Source organism: Centruroides sculpturatus, unplaced genomic scaffold (genome assembly GCF_000671375.1).
Source record: "Centruroides sculpturatus isolate CEXI.00-Female unplaced genomic scaffold, Cexi_2.0 scaffold756, whole genome shotgun sequence".
NCBI classification, from domain to species: Eukaryota; Metazoa; Arthropoda; class Arachnida; order Scorpiones; family Buthidae; genus Centruroides; species Centruroides sculpturatus.
The window spans coordinates 94,954-113,082 of record NW_019384915.1 but is presented as its reverse complement, the minus strand read 5'-3'; the positions used below and the strand labels follow the sequence as shown (position 1 = coordinate 113,082).

Here is an 18,129-nt window from a genome sequence, read left to right as displayed (position 1 = left end):
CCAGCGGAACGCGTTCCTATATTCCGGCCGAAGTGCACGCCGTCAGACGACAATATCGGCCGCTTGTAGTAGTAGTTTACGGCAGAAAGCAACATGGCTCCAAGGCTCAAATAGTTTTAGCGCCCATTATTTAGTTTTATGAATAAAAATTTAGAATTTGTGAAAGCACACGTTAATGAACACGGTGATATATAAGTCATCTCGAAATTTTTTCAAATGGTAGCCGGCCTTCTAAGTTTTTCGTGGCTACTTTGAATGCTCTGTCTACAAGACAAAGCATTCAAAGCCTTTTATGGCAATCAAGACCATTCTTTTAGCTTTTCTCTCTAAAACCGCATATTTTATAATCATAGATTCCTCCATCACAATACTATTCATATTACAGCCGCCGCCATCTTTTTATCTTTCACCGTCGTTCCCAAAAGCCTACAAACAGCAGCGCACGCCCGTGATCGAGGATTCGCGGAACGACCGCTATTAACGAACGTACCCAAAGATTCACACAGGACGAAATTTAAAAAAAAAAAATTATTTTAATTACAAAATCTTAACTTATAAAAATTTTATATTTATAATAAATTTTTAAAAATTATTATTGATAATAATAAGTGATAATAATTATCATCGTAATTAAAAATAAACAATTTTAAAAAATAAATATCAACGTGACGTCATTTCCGTTATTAGAAAGACATCAACAACAAGCTAGTGCAGTCATGTGGAGTACAAGAAATTTTTTGAGACTTGGAAAATACAGTAAGGTACATGAAAACAACGCGATAAAGGAATTTATTAACATTTCAGATTTTGTTATTTTTATGCCAATATAAAAATAAATTTTAAAAATAATCGAATATTTGCATCTTTGTAATGCTTGATGCAATAACATCATTTTATTGAGTAACAGCTTCAGTATAGACTTAGATCCATAAAGATATATTTAAAACATATTTACAAATGAAAACAACATACCTAAATGATTTCTACATTTATGTAATGTTTTCTCTTCAATTACATGGTTTTACATGGTCCATTTGTACAATCACACCTCTGAATGAGACAGTTTGGGCCTTATCAGAGCTGTAGACTGCACCCGTAGGAGCAAAAAAGTCAAAGGAACCGTGTCTCTACATGTGACCCTTCGAGATACGGCAACTCCAAAATCAACCTACTTCTGCGTCGCATGCAATTGGGAGTCGCATTACTCTGCTGGCTTTGAGTAGATCACTCAATTGTTTGTGGAGTACTTGATGTTATATAGTTTTGTGGGGTGTGGGGCTCACCCTGTGCGGTCGCTGAGATGCAAGTGATAGCGAACACCAACGTGCATGAAAACGTGTGGAGCATTGGTCGAGGAAAGAGATAGCTCGCCTTGACCGATATGGAGCATGGAGAATTGATATCAATAATGGTAAAAAACTGATCTTTGGAGGCGAGTATCTCACGAAGGATTGCATGTACTACAGGTATGGTTTCATTGACTTTTTTGCTTGTACAGGGTGTCTATAACTGTGCAGGGTAGAAAATCTTTCATTCAGAGTTTACATCTTATCATTTATTCAGGTTATAAATTTTTTATACAGAAATTTGTATGTATACAATTATAAATATATATTACACACGTGTCCAAAAGTTAAGGATGGAAGGCATTTGTGCACGAGTAGAGAGAACTTTAGACAAATATGGAACCATATTATTTGTCATCTGACATGAGGTAACATGCAATGACTTGTAGAATTTTACAAATCAAAGTAATAAAAGTAAGTCTGTGGTGAAAAAGATACATAAGTTGGATGGAGATGGAGAATGGATGGAAAGTGCTTGCCAATTCCTTGGCAGAGAAACCTGTTTGTATGAAATATGTCTACCTTGAACTGTAATGGAGCACTTGTAATGTGACAGGATCATCGCTGACTGGCTCAATACCCTTTTCTAGTTATCACAACTAAAAATTGTGTTCATAAGTTTTGGATGTGTGTAGGATACTATATTAAGTATAAATGTATACTTATTATAGTATCTATCTCTGTTTGTTATAGTATATTATAATTTATAAAAAATATAGAATATTACATTGTATAGTTTTTCTTTCTCTCTAACCTGTGGGAATTATCATGCTTTTTAAGTAAGCCCCATTATGAGTTTGGCCAGGTGGCGAGGGATGGGCCATCCCAAAAAATTCCCGAGGATTTTCAACCTATCCAGATTCAATCTGGTTTCCCCAGAATGGTAGGCTGCTATCTGAATTGCTCAGCCATCTCATCGTTCAACACTATAGTATCCTAGTACAGTACATATTTGAGATTACACATGCAAATATCTGAGTGTTTATTGTAAACTGTATGCTCTGTTAAAAACATTAAAATATTTTACAGAAATGTGAGAATGGATCCATTCTCCATAATAATACAATAATAATATATTCAGATGATTTTATAATAATCAAAACATAAATTGTCATACAAATAAAAATTAATTTGAATTTAAAATTAGCAAAGAATTTTTAAGTTAAAGAATATATTTTTAGTAAATTATAAAAGATTTATTCATCTAAATGAATGTAAAATATTTTAAATATTTCAGGTATAGGATTAGTATTTTATAACTGCAGGTATTCTTTGCTTAATATGGTTTTGCTTAACATGGGATTTGATTAACACACAAAATTAATTGCAGCAATCCCTTTACATATGCGGCAGAAGTTTTATTTAATTCAGCTTTACCAGCTGTCTTTACCTTACTGTATTTGATTAAAATGATTTTGATATATGTGGTTAACATCGAGGGATTAATTAACCGCATTAATCAAGGAATACCTGTATTAAAGTAATGTTTATATTGAGATTTTTCATTTCTTTCTATCTAAAACACTAAATAATTTTCTCAATCTTCTAATAGCAATATTGTTGGAGAATTAAAGGAATTTTTTTTGAAATATATAAGCTTGTATGAAACTAAGAATTTTATGTGAAACCTTATGACACTTTATAATAATTTTTGTATCTATACGGAAGATGCTTTTAATATATGTATAGTATAAATCGAAAACCTATTTTGTTGATTTTGTAAAGCTGTATCTAGCTACAGAAGTTTGTAAACATGTTTGTAACTTTATTTAATTTTTGTTAATCTATAGCATTTTTCAGTCAATTCTCTCGTCAGATAAATCTTTGTCATTGAAAATCATATTACAGAAGATTCTTATGTGTAATGTCATTTCATAATTAATAATTAAATCATAAATATTTAATTATTATTAGGTCAACTATTATGATTATTGAATTTAAATTTGATTAATTTTATAGTTTAGAATTATCTTTAATAGGTTTATTTTCAACATCAAAAGTTACAGAATCAAATTGTAAGATGGAGGCATTCGACACCGTTAAATACTATAATAATGTTTGTTCCGCAGCAAGAGGCATGGGTTGTAGAAAGAATGGGTAAATTTCATCATATAATGCAACCAGTAAGTAGTTTAATTTGATTTGATTACTGTTTTTATACTTGCATTTCAATTATTAATGTTAATTATGAATAATGAATTAACATTATACAGGGTGTTCAGAAAGTCACTGTATACTTTTCTAATCATATTTTTGCATTATTTCGAAAGATGTATGGCCCCAAGCTCACCAGATCTAAATCTACTAGACTTTTATCTATGGGAAACAGCAAACTCTGCAGTGTATCAAGATCATCCATGCACACTGGATGACTTGAAAGCAGCAATAACAGCATTTGTTCAGTCTTTCAAGCAACTGATAGCGATGTTTAGAAACAAAATAAGAATATAAGTGCACAGTGACTTTCCGAACACCCTGTACTTAAAAATTATAGTTATTACTTCATTGCAATTCTAACTGTTATTCTAAACCAACCTTTTTTGACTTGCATACTCCTGTCAGCTTATTTTCTAAAGTTTTATTTTGTGTGTTCATCAAACAGTGGTGCTTTGGTCAATTATACAGTGCTTTAAAATTACATGTAAAAAAGTTTTTTAAATCAAGAAGCATTATTTCCTACAATGCTTCTTGATTTAAAAGGGCACTGATAAATATAATTAAAATATTATTATATTTTTATTTAAAACTGAGCATCAAGTTCTGTGACATCACCAAAAGCCTCAATGCAGAATCTGAATATTCTTATAGTACATCCGCCATTACACAGGCGATGTGTTGCAAACAATTCCGAAACGGAAAAAAAAAATCCGTAAATGTTTATCTGTTTGTATCTTAACACTGGGAATTTGAAACGATTTATTGTTTGATTTAATCTTAAATTTATACAGTCAACAAAGCATCTATTTAAAAAAAAAAATGTAAACAATCCAGATAGATTTTGACTTGTTTATTTTATTTATTAATCATATACATGATAAAGTTGCAATACCGTATATGCTGTGTTTAGTAATAAAATAATACATTGCGATAATTTAATTTTACATATTTAGAAAGTCAACTAATATAAAATTCTTATTTAAAAATTATTGCCGAATTTTATTGCATTTTTAGTATGATAAATGGTGAAATATTAAATAATCTTGATAAATACTGTTTGCTACATATGCACAGATAAATTATTATTTTTTGTACGTCAAGAATATAAATTTAGCATAAGGGTAACTGCCTAAATTACATCCTTTAGATCCGCTAACGATGGCATAAGAGGATATACAAATACATTTTTATAAATGTATATCCTGTGATTCATCATGGCGGATCCAAAAACGTATAATTTAGGTAATTGACCTTAATACAATTTAATTTTTAATTGTCATTACATTTAAGTTGATTTTATTTAATAAATTAAATTAATATTTCATATATACTTTTGTATAAAATATAATTTGCACGTTAAATCCCGAATTAAAATAGGTTTACCTTTTTTTTGTGATTAGAATTATACAGTATTATAACGCGGATACAGATTATACAGTATATTTAAATATAAACAGTAATTTAATATATTTACCTAATTTATTTTTGAATTTGGTAAAATAATATATGTACTGTACTAAGTGTTCTTTATGATAAAATACTTGCATTACCAGTCGACTCCCCTATAACACTGTTGATTATTCCGTTTTATATAAATTCCATGTTGTACGAGTCACTCAGATTTTACAAATACGTGAGCCGTTCACAGCCCGGCACACGTATTTGTAAAACCTAAGTGACTCGTACAACATGGAATTCATATAAAACGGAATAATCAACAGTGTTATAGAGGGGTCGACTTCAGTAGTAAACTAGCTTATTGAAAAGGTACTGTACATAAAGATGTAAAGGTTTGAGAAGGAGATTTCAATTAAAAACAAAAAAAATCAAAAGGGCACAATAGCAACTGTGCCGCATCCTACGATGTAGAACTATTTCGTGGCACCATCTCACGTCATTGAAATAGTGCAAAGNCAAAACTGGTAGCCGGTTTCGTAATTCACTCCTCACACAAGATCTTTTAAAGTTCTCGTATATACGTATATACGTATATAACACGTAAATAGGGGTCAATTTCTCTTAAAAATTCTTTATGATTTTTGTTTTGTATTTACTCATATATTTTCATACTTTCGTGTTTATAATTGTTGCACAATATTAAAATATTATTATATTTTTATTTAAAACTGAGCATCAAGTTCTGTGACATCACCAAAAGCCTCAATGCAGAATCCGAATATTCTTATAGTACATCCGCCATTATTCATTTTTTTTTGTGTATTCCTAAACTACCAAGTGCATATTTCTAGTAGGGAATTGCCGTTCTAAACCAAGAGTCTACAACCTATGGCCTGCGGGTCAAATATAATCCCCAAAGCACATTTATCCAGCCTATGCAGCTTATTTTCACTGAGATGTTTTATCATTAACATTTGAACTAATTCAATGCATATAAATTTTTGAAATCAAATAGAATTAATAGACCTTGTGGTAGATGATTTTTATAAAAAAAACCTATTTAAAGGGAGTTTGTTAAATGTTTGCAAATCTCTTCCAGAAGAGAATTTTAAGTCTTAAGAAGTTTGTTTGAGAGACATTTACTCAAATAAACCATCTCCTATTAAATATAATAATTATAAATTAAATCATTTTAGATTCTGGAAGGAAACATATCAATCCAATAATATTCTGTTGTAATTTTTTTAAAGTTCCATTCATTTAACTTTTTTATTGATCAATGTTTATTTAATGTGTACTGTCATTTTATTAATTAATTAATAATGTAATGACAGTACACTATTAATGACAGTATTAATAATTCTTAATTAATAAGTATATCTGCATTTAAAAAAAAAATAGAAGTTTAACAAAAGTTTCTTCAATGACATTCACTAGAACGTCAGGACGTAATCTTCTAAAATGGGGTCCTGTTCAAATCGGGATGTCTGGTCACCTTAAATAAAACTTAATTTTTGTTGAGGCTTTTTATTGGTTTGATTACTTGATCAGAATCATGAAAATATAAAAATTACAATATAAATAACTAATTTGTAATTATTTATTGAAGAGTTGTGATGGATTACACATTACATCATCTCCTATTGCACATAAGAGGGTACGGCTATGCATTGCAATCGATTTACAGTTTACTTTTTTTCAAATTAATTACTCACAGATCAGTATTCATTTGAAAGAAAGTAAACTGTAAAATGAGCTAAACAGAGGAAGACGTCAAAGGAAAATGTGGCACTTATGAGACAGCCAGAGCTAAATGCTGACATACAGCAAGTTCTGTTGTTGATAATCACGCATTGATAAGGATTTTGTAACAGATTTATCTCCAATTTCTGCATGATTTGCACAAGAGATCGATCATATTTATCTTAAATAAAAGATATTTTAATTAAGTTATAATCACGCATTGATAAGGATTTTGTAACAGATTTATCTCCAATTTCTGCATGATTTGCACAAGAGATCGATCATAATCATCTTAAATAAAAGATATTTTAACTTAATAGTGTTAACTGATATATGAGTTAATACTTAACACAGAGTGAAGTGTTATGTACCGTATTGCTAATCTAAATCATGATATAGTGAACATTTTCTAAATTACAAACGTTTAGTTAATAGAAACTTAAATTATCGTTATATAATCAAGTAGAAAACATTCACTGAAAGTTTTTGATGCAATCAATGTTAACAAATTATGTTCCACGACCTTCCAATTCTTGTCAATGTTTTAAAATTCTATTTAAAGAACAATCTGTATTCATATATNTATAATTAAATTAAATAAAAAAAGGATAGCAACTGAGGCTCGGGTAGTGTAACTGGCAACACATCCGCACAGTAAGCGGGAGTTGCGGGTTCGAGTTCTGCTCTGAACCAATTCTTTTCTTCCAGAAAATTCTAAATTATTAAATTTAATAAGAGATGGTGTCTAACACCTCCCTCTAGTGGCAAATTATTTAGAAATTAATTAAATATAATCACAGAAAAGTAACCCGATACAATCTGGTAATTCTTTGGCTTATTACAAACATATGGTGTTTTGAGATGTTTGTATATGTAAAATGTTTGAAATAGCTATGTATTGTTTATTATATATTATATATTTTTTCAGGGATTAAACTTTTTAATTCCAATTGTGGATAGAGTCAAATATGTTCAGAGTTTAAAAGAAATAGCAATTGATATTCCTAAACAATCAGCTATCACGCTTGGTAAGATTAAATATTAAATTGTAATATATAAATTTTTTGTTAATAATTAATTATTATTGTTTAGTTTAACACTTTACTGTAAAGTTTATAATTTTTTTTAATGTATTTTATAATATTTTACATGTTTTTCGATATTTAATATAACTATGCGAAAACAATTATCGTAAAACTTTCAGATTGTTTATTTACTAAACTAAACCCCAAAATCTTAAATTTTAAGGCGTTTATTATCTTGGTTTTGGATACAACATAAATTTTACTTATTTGTTTTCATCGTAAACATCAAAAAAGTTTTCAAAGTTAGAGGAAAAAGATATAAATACACCATGCGATTAAACAAAAGTAGAACTCATGAGAAGTAACAAGAAGAGTTTGATGATGCTTGGGTCAGACTTAGCAATGCGTTGAGCTGGTGGCATGACGAGTATGGCTAGATGGCTAACTCATGGCATCACCAAGTCCGATTTACAGTGTTATCAAACTCCTCATGCTATTTTTCATGAATTCTGCTTTTGTTTGATCATCCAGTGTATATATACCAGGGTGGACCATTTTAATTGTTCCAGTGGAATAACTCAAAACTATATATCCTACAAAAATATCATTGAACCAAAACTGTTAGACTTAAGGTGCCCACAGGATGGGACTATTGGTTTCGTCATAGATGGTGGTACAATAGGTAAAAATGGGGTCAACTTCATTTTCTTAAATGGGAATTTCCATTTTTAATTACATATTCTGAATCTACATCAAAAGTAAACAAACTTTCATCTAAAACATTTTTTTGAAGAATGCACTTATCAAGAGGTTATGAGAATTTGAAGGTTTACTTAGCCACCACACAGTGCACACACAAACCTGTGGATATTTGTGAAATTCACTGAAAAAAGGAAGAAAAATGCTTGATAAAGTCATTAGGAAATGATTATTATTTGATGGAATCAAGATTGATGTTTTTTCTTTATCACGAACTTGCTGGCATTAACATGCTGCGACACTAGGTTTTGTACCAGTTCATTATTTGAGAAAAAGAATGATTCGATTGAATAATAATCATTTCCTAACAACTTTTTTAGCTTTAAGCTTCTAACACAATAAAGTGCTATAAATTAAGACACTTGGCGGGTTTTCTCATTTTTATTTAGTTGATACGTGTAAAAAAATTACACGTTTGTTGTATGTTATATCCTTTTTTAATGTTTTAGTTGGCTGAAGAGGGGCTTAAAAGCCCAAAATGTGTAATTTTTTCACACGTATCAACTAAATAAAGATGAGAAAACCCGCCAAGTGTCTTAATTTATAGCACTTTATTGTGTTAGAAGCATAAACGAATTTCAAAGCATGGTTGAGTTATGAGCATTTGAAGTTTTACACAGTCGCTACCACACACTGCACACATAAATCTTTAGATCTGTGAAATTTGCTGAAAAAAGGAAGAAAATGCTAAAAAAGTTTTGATGATATGAATCATCAAAACTTTTTTAGCATTTTCTTCCTTTTTTCAGCAAATTTCACAGATCTAAAGATTTATGTGTGCAGTGTGTGGTAGCGACTGTGTAAAACTTCAAATGCTCATAACTCCTTGATAAATGCATCTTTAAAAAAAATGTTTTAGATAAAAAAGTTTATTTATTTTCGATATAGATCAGAATATGCAATAAAAAATTGGGATTCCCCTTGAAGAAAATGAAGTTGACCCCATTTTTATTAATTGTACCACTATCTATGATGAAACCAATAGTCCTGTTAGACTTCAAGGTGCCCACAAGATGGGCACCTTGAAGTCTAACAGTTTTGGTTCAATGATATTTTTGTAGGATTGTATTTTTTGAGTTATTTCACTGGATCTATTAAAATAGTCCACCCTGTATATTTAATGCAAGTTAAATTTATTTAATTAATATAGCATTATAATTAAAAATGATTATTTTAACCTGAAAAGTTATAGATATTGATAATTACATGTTTATATGTGAAAATATTTAGATAATGTAACATTAAATATTGATGGTGTATTATATTTGCGTGTGATGGATCCCTACAAAGTAAGTTATACATTTTTAATTTTATTGAAAGCATTATTGAATATTATTAAATTTTATAATGATTTCTATTACAATATATTTCATTTAATTATAATTTTTCACACAGGCAAGTTATGGTGTTGAAGATCCAGAATTTGCCATAACACAATTAGCTCAAACTACAATGAGATCAGAACTTGGAAAAATTGCTTTAGACAGTGTTTTTAAAGAAAGAGAATCATTAAATGTAGCAATTGTAGGTAAGTACTTGTATTAAATAATAAAGTTTGATTATCTGTGAGAGAAATTGTGTACATATAAATATGATCAAAACATATTTTAAAAACAAATAAGTATAAATATCCTTAAATGACAAATATTAAATCTATCAATAAAACGATATACTTCTCTTCCTTCTGTTGATAGATTTAATAATTAAAATTTAATAAGTACTGTATTGTGTGGCCTATGAGATGCAACTTTTGCTCAAAAAATGGCTTAAAAATTACTTTGTATCTTATATCTGAAGTTACAATCTACTGTAGACTAATGAGTTTCCAAAATGATTGTCAGTAGACTACAGTGTAATCTTCATCTGGCCTTTATCTCTTGAATAAAAATGTTATTGTTTAATTAAATTATATTATTATTATTACTAATTTGCATTATTTAAAACAGAATTATTATAAATATTAGCTAAATAACATGCAGCAATTATTAATTGATCATTTGTCTTATGTATCCAACTCTTCCAAAGTTTAAGCATTAACCTTTTCTGAACTTACACATGTTACTATCTATTTATGTCATACCTTGCCACAGTTATCTTATTTTGCAGAATAACTTAAATGTAGTAAATACTTTTCCTAAATATTCTGTGTTGAAATGGGGTGTGTCGTATATGCCATAAAATATGATAATTTACAAATTAATTCAGAATAAATGTGTAAAAAAGCATTACAACAAGATAAAGACAAAAACACATTATAAAAATCTTGAATAACTTGTTTAATAAGTTGAAAACATTCATTTAAATGTAATCATTCACTATTAAGCTATTTAGTTCTGTTTATCCTTATACCAAGTAACTAACACCTTATTCTTTGCCAAGGGAGTTTATTAAAAACTAACGTTTTCGATCTACTCCATAGATCATCCTCAGGTTGAAACATTCGAATTTGGAATAACAAAAATAGAACGCCAAATTCAAATTCAAAGAGATAACACTGACAACGTAGCAACTAATTAAAATAAAAATTAAAGCGTAAAAATACATAAATGTAAAAATAAATAACATAAAACTACTAAATAATATTATAAGCCACTATTTGTTAACCAGTAAAAATCATTAAGGTTCCCATATCGCGATTGCGGATATGGAGCAATTCAAGAGCTATTTGTAAGTTTTTTAACGGCGAACTTCCACGCTGAAGGTAGGCCCTCCGCATCTCTGGCGTTTATGCATTTTTCATCTAACCTGCTCCTATATATTTCCATTTTTTCAGCAGTTTTCGCTAAAGTTGGGGAGTGCACTTCTCTGATGATTTCCGCATCCTCCCACCTAACTACGGATCCTTCGGCCTGAGCCATCTGGGCCAGAACTGTTGTGTTAGATCTTTTTCTAATATCATATTTATGCCTTTGACCCTTATTCCTAGGTTTCTCGTTGTAACTCCTATGTACTCCTTTTTTATTCCTAACTGCTGGTTCACGTACGGGATCCTCTATACTCCTGCTTTATCCTCCTTCTTAATATCCCCTTTATCATTTCTTAGGATCTTGTACAGATTCGGAGCTCGTTTTACGATCAACGTTGATCCTTTATTGTCCGCAATCTCCTTCATGATGGTTCTTACATTTTTGTTGAACGTACACTTTGTGTATTTACTAGGCCCTTGTTTAGAGGCTCTTGTATCGCCTGTCTCGAATTTTCTAATAATGCCAGCGATTATGCTTCTTCTGTAACCCAAGGTTTCTGCTATCTGCATAATCCTTTTCATTTCTTTATTTCTGTCCATAATGTTATCGCAATATAGAAAAGCCCTTCTAAGGCACAAAAAGCTGCTAATTTATAACGAAATGGATCACTGGACTGCGCAGGAATGTAGAGTGGGCTATGCGTTGGTTTGGTATACACATTAGTAGATAAATGCCCTTTCTTAAAGGTGATATTGATATCCAAGAAATGTATCACTACAGAACTTTTCTGCTCTAGCTTCAGGTTTAGGCCGTCTTTGTTATCGTTGATTCTTTCTATAAAATTACTGATTCCTTGATTACTTTTCCATAGTATAAAGATATCGTCCACATATCTCTTGAAGTAAACAATATCATTTCTGAAGCTATGCACAACCTTTCCCTCTGTTTTTCTTACCACCAATTTGCATAGAAGACCCGATATTAACGTACAAACAAAACAGGGGAGTTTCTATGGGAAGCCCAATATCGAGTCTTCTATGCGAATTGGTACAATAGTACAATATATGTACAATAATATGTACTATGTACGAAAATATATATATATATATATGTACGAAATATGTACAATAGTTAAAATGTCACCTGTGGACATTTTAGACTATTTTACATATTTGTGCAGAGCTGTAGCCTATAAAGAAAGGTCATCTCTGCAGTGAAGAATGGTTGTTCCAGGTGATTGGACATGGCAAGCAAGCAAGATACGACTAGTATTTGTAATGAAATTTTACTTTATTAAAGAACATTTATTAGCTTACACACATCCGACTTGGATTTTACACAAATTGCGAAATTATACCCCAAATTACGCGAATTCAACTTACGTGGTTATCTCTTGGCCCCACCTATTGCATAAGTTTGGGGTATTACTGTATAAATGAATAATACAACATGCATTAATTTCAACAGCTGAAGCATCAGCTATATATCACTGATGCAAATAATGGAGTATAAGCAAATGTTGTGACATTCTGCTATTATATCTTGTTTGTAGCAGTAATATTATGGTATTTTGTTGCATACAAACTATTAAATTTTATTGGATGTGTTGATTTTGACTCAAAAAGGTTTACCAATAGAACTGACATAGTTACCAATAGAATACTTACTAAGATAACTTTCTGAAGGTTTTTAGCAATTGCATGGTATTGTATGTAGATTCTTCTGCCACATCCCCTTTTGTGTTTGGGCTATATAATATATATTATCACATATTGCAAGATATGATTAATGTCTCAATGAAAATTATAAAGCCTTATAAATTTTTATAATAGGCTATTGTATATTGTATCCATGTTTCAGTTCTACCTACTAGTAGTCTACTGTATATTTGGAGAGCAACTTACATAGTAGTCTAAACCAGAATTTTGAGCCAAAAACCTTGAGATAGACTTATATGCTGTAATTTACAGTATATCATGTACAAAATAACAATGTATAATTTTAAGTGCATCAGATACTTTATTTTCAAATTAACTTACAAAAATAATTCATAAAACATAAGATATTTTTAGAATATGAATGTTTTTACGACTCATTTCTCTTTTTTCAGTAAGAAACAGGAATGAAATATAAATTTTTTTCATGATTTTCTGCAATAGAAAGTGAATCAAAAAATTAAGATTAAGGCATTCTTTTCAGGATTATTTGTCTAGATTTTACCATTTAATTACATGTAAAATGAAGCCTGGCATATAGTAATAAACAATACTGCCAAAGTTTAATCAGGCTTAAAAATCATACATTATTTGCATAAAGACAACATAATCCAGGATTATCTTTATTTGAAGCTTAAGAAGACTTATGAAAAATATAAAACCCTTTTCAAGTCTATTCTTTTTATCCTTGTTGGATTGTGAAAAGGATAAAAAGAATAGACTTTTGAGAAAGGTTATATATTTTTTTGTAAATTCTCTTAAACTTTTAATCAGGCTATTATATGGCCAATTAAAATCCAGTGGTACCATTTCTTTATTAATAATGTCAAGCTTGGTTTTATATGCAGTTATATTAGAAGTGGGTGAATATCACTTTTCTCAAATTCGAATATTAACCAATCTCGAACACTCGAATACCCTGAATACCTAGTGACCTAAATTAAAATTAATTCTCAACTAAGTAAGTTATATAACTTACTTAGTTAATTATTTAATATTTATTATGTAGCTTGTTTTATTTATTATAATATTTTAAGTAAATTAATAAAGTAAAAGAAAGCATAAAAAACCAGTTTACTAAATTTTAAGAAATGAAACTTCAAACTTTTAATTTTGACTTTCAATTTTAAAGTAGCTTTTTTAAGTATTCTACTCATATCTCAGCTAAACTGATTAACAAATAATTGTTCTCATTCTCATCTACTGCAGGTTTTTATTTAAGAAAACAAGAATTCAAAAATGTTCAAATCTAGTCTGCTTCTTTTCTTGTCATAAATTAAACCAGAAGTGCTGAAAAGATTCTGTCTGTACTCGGGCAGATACAAGGGATATCATTGATACAAAAACATTTAAAATTTATTTTTTTGAACTTCAAAACAATTTTTTTAAAAAACATGATGGAAAATATGGTGTATTGGACCATCCACAAGTAAAGTTGTCATGCATTTGTTAATAAAAGGTACTATTAATCATTCAAATATTTAAATTTTTGAGTTAGCCCCTTTTTTGGGTACTTTTGGATCCACCTATTGACTGTAGGTATGGTGCAATATTGGAGGTATTTGTAGTATTCAAATTTATCTTTTGTCAACATAAAATTTGATATTTTGAATATCTAATACTTTCTACTATTTGAGTATTTGACCATCTCTAAATATATATAATACATCATATATACGTTACATAACATGTACTATATATGGAGATGATTGCCATGATGGGGATGATTATATTCTTGTGGCTTTTCGTGTGCCTGTAGTTGGTGTATTGAATGACTTGTATAGTTATGTCTTTTAAATTAATTGGTCAAAATGTGAAGTAGAACAGATTCAGGTAATGTAATTTGCAATGCATCTGCACAGTAAGCAAGAATTTGCAGGTTTGAGTCTTATTCTGAATTGATTTTTCCTTCCAGAATATTCTAAATTAATTAATTTATTTTTAGTTAATTTATTTTATACAAAATGGCAGCTTAACTACATACCTCTAATCATACATACAATACACTCTTATTTGAGAAATAATGTATATGATGAAAATAACATGTTATTGAGAACATAAGTATAAATTTTTGTGAAATAAAACCACTACTAAGAATTTTACATTTAGCAATGGAGTGATTATATATGTTTTTACAATATAAATAGCTGAATGGAGTCATTCTTAATTATAACAAAAATAATTATATTAAGCTTAATTCTAAAAAGAGAATTAATAATCAAAACTTGGAAAAGTGAAAATTATATGGTTAGAGAAAAACAATACAAATACTATATTGGTTGAATATTAGTCAATATTTTTTCCCAGTTTTAAACAGGCAAAAACTGCTCTCAATCAACATTTGAGTCTCGACTAAATTTGACTCTGATTTTCCTCGACTATATTTGAATCTGATTAAAGTTTTCTTTGATTGAGATAACTGCAGTATACACTATACAGAGTTAAACTGATGCTAAAATTCAATGCATTTATTATTAACAAGACTAAACACCATCCAAATTGTGAGCTGTTATGCTGCAGCCCATGCAAACTATGTGCAGGAATTAAGTGTTTGGCATAATTGTAAATAATCACCTAGTCACGACAATTGGTTTAGTTTGGTCCATGGTTCAAAAACAGTCAATTAAACTAATTGTTTTATACCATAATAGATAGAATATTATATATATATGATGTTTAATATATTGTTTGTATGATATATAATTTATTTATTTTAACTGTACTAATATTATGGCTTTTACCTCATATTTCTGTAAGTAATGAAGACATTGTCACAGCTCATTGAATTGAATTTTAATGATCAAGATGAGATAATGTATTATCATAAATGGTAGATGACAAACAAAAACATAAATTAACATCCTCATGAGCACAACTAGGCTTTCTGTCACCTGGAGCAAAATAAAATCTTAGCAACTCTCTCTTATTCTGGAGATTCAGGATGTCGATGACACGAGTCAATCTGTGTCGTTAGTTCACCTTCCTGCTTACACATCCTTTCCTTTCAGCACCTCTTTTTCTGATGCTAATAAATTAACTTTTATAATATACTTTAAAATAATGTTATACATAATTAAAATAATTACATGTCCTCTCCTCTTGGCATTCTCTTACCTGGCACCTGAGGCACATGTCTAGCCTGTCTCCTAGTTGTACCTTTGATCATCATTATGTAGTTAGTAAGAAGTCACTTTGTAAAATATTCCAATTTTAAAAATAAACAATTCTATAATTTTTTCTCTTACAAGGAGACCCTACGGCTTTGGGGAAACAGATTTTGATGATCTTTGGTGTAGAGGTAGTACACCATGTGAGTGTACTACCTGTAAAATACTAAAGTGCAATACTCAGATATAATCGAGAAAAACGAACTTAAAGTTTTCTTTAGCACTTTATATATAAGTTATGCGTGCTTCCTCTTGAGCGTCCTGTGGCCGAGTGGTAACGATCCTGACTGGTACGCTTGAGTGCTCGGGTTTGATTCTCTTGTGTATACTTTTTTTAACCTTTTTTTTTATTCATAAATACTTATAATGTATTTATTTATTTACTCATTCATTTATTTTAATTTAATTTCTACTATTCCAAGTCTAATATTTTTACTTTTGTTGACAATAACGGTGCATTCTTGACACCTATGTATCAACTTTCCAATCTAAGTGTTATCACTAATGGTGACCTCCGATCTAATTCTCACTAGGAGCATTTTTTCTATCCGAGTTCTTTTTCACTCACTCTTTAACAGTTCGTTTCTGAATTTCGACATGAATAGACGTATTTGTGCAGTGAAATTTATTTTGAAAAATTATTTTATAAATAAAAAATGTCATCAAGAGAAGCAAGTTCTTCACGTTGTGACAAAAAAACTGTTGATGATAACTCTTTATACAGTGATGTATCGAAGCAGTGGCTAAAAGATGGAGCAGTGTATTATGAAAGTTTACTTTTCGAAAATAATTTAATTGCAACATTTATAAATTTTTTTTATTCAACACATCCAATGTATTATTGTATAATTCTGTGCCTATCAGCATAGCATTTTCAGATAGTGTATCAGAAGATGTTGTTGCAATTAAATTATTTTTGGAAGCACGCATAACTTATATAAAGTGCTAAAGAAAACTTTAAGTTTGTTTTTCTCGATTATATTTGAGTATTGCACTTTAGTATTTTACAGGTAGTACACTCACGTGATGTACTACCTCTACACCAAAGATGATCAAAATCCGTTTCCCCAAAGCCATAGGGTCTCCTTGTTAGACACAACAAAATCTTCTTATAGGCAACTTCCTTACAACTGAAGTTTCTGTATAAAACTATGGAAATGAATAAAAATCAAGTTTTCATTACAAATTACAGTGATTATTGTCAGTTTTTTGTTTTAAATTTAATTAAAACTTTATTATCAAAATTAATTGTAGTATTCACAAACCGAAATAAATTAATTTGCTGACATATTTAAAGAAAATGAAAGTCATTTTGTCTATGAAAATTGACTTCAGATATTAATATAAACATTAGAATATTTAATGTTATTGTTTAATGTGAAACTAAAAATATTAATGTCCTTCAAAAATTTGTTTATCATTATTAATTATTTCGGATTTTAACTTAATGTAAATTAATCAGAAGTACGTAATTAGTATTATAAACAAATATGCATATTTTTAAACTTGCTTTCTAAGAATATATCATATATTTAATTTATTTATTATCATTTTTATAAATGAGACTTAATCAGAAATTTGATGTTAGATGAAAAATAAATTATGTAATTTAAAAAATAATTATTTTAAATATCTAAATACATTAGACATATTTTTTCTCTTTCAAAAATATATAATATAAAAGACTATAGAATAAAGAGTCTTCTTATGTCTTTTTTTTTTCACACCTCAGAAAATAAGTCTTACAGTGTAGTCGACCTTTATTTAGAGGCTAATCGTCTGCCTCAATATACAAACATTATAAAAAGTTCCTTCTGGTAACATGGCACAAATAAAAAATATAATATAGTATTCACAAATATATAATATAAAAGACATAAGAAGACTCTTTATTGTATAGTCTTTTATATTATACATTTGTGAAGTTCACAATTATTGTCATGGCAATTTTATCATATTTTTTCTCTGTTTGCTCTGTGGGCACTAAGATTTTTTTCTGTACAATACTTATTTGTGAGTTTGACGAGTCCACAACAGTGTGGATGGGCAATGAGAATCGGGTCTTCCCACGAAAAATTCCTGGGGTTGTTTGCCAGATTTGATTCTGAGTTTCCCAGAGACAAAAATAGAAC

At 29.4% G+C, this 18,129-nt stretch overlaps 1 protein-coding gene across 1 annotated transcript in view; it reads left to right on the top strand.

Moving 5' to 3' along the window:
* The first annotated feature begins 667 nt into the window (after positions 1-667).
* Positions 668-18,129, top strand: part of LOC111631723 (stomatin-like protein 2, mitochondrial) — a 35,387-nt gene continuing 17,925 nt past the window's right edge. Inside the window, 5 exon segments of the mRNA XM_023376030.1 lie at positions 668-761; positions 3,326-3,469; positions 7,573-7,672; positions 9,659-9,717; positions 9,824-9,956. Coding sequence (XP_023231798.1) covers positions 717-761; positions 3,326-3,469; positions 7,573-7,672; positions 9,659-9,717; positions 9,824-9,956 — 481 coding nt within the window. The 5' untranslated portion in view covers positions 668-716.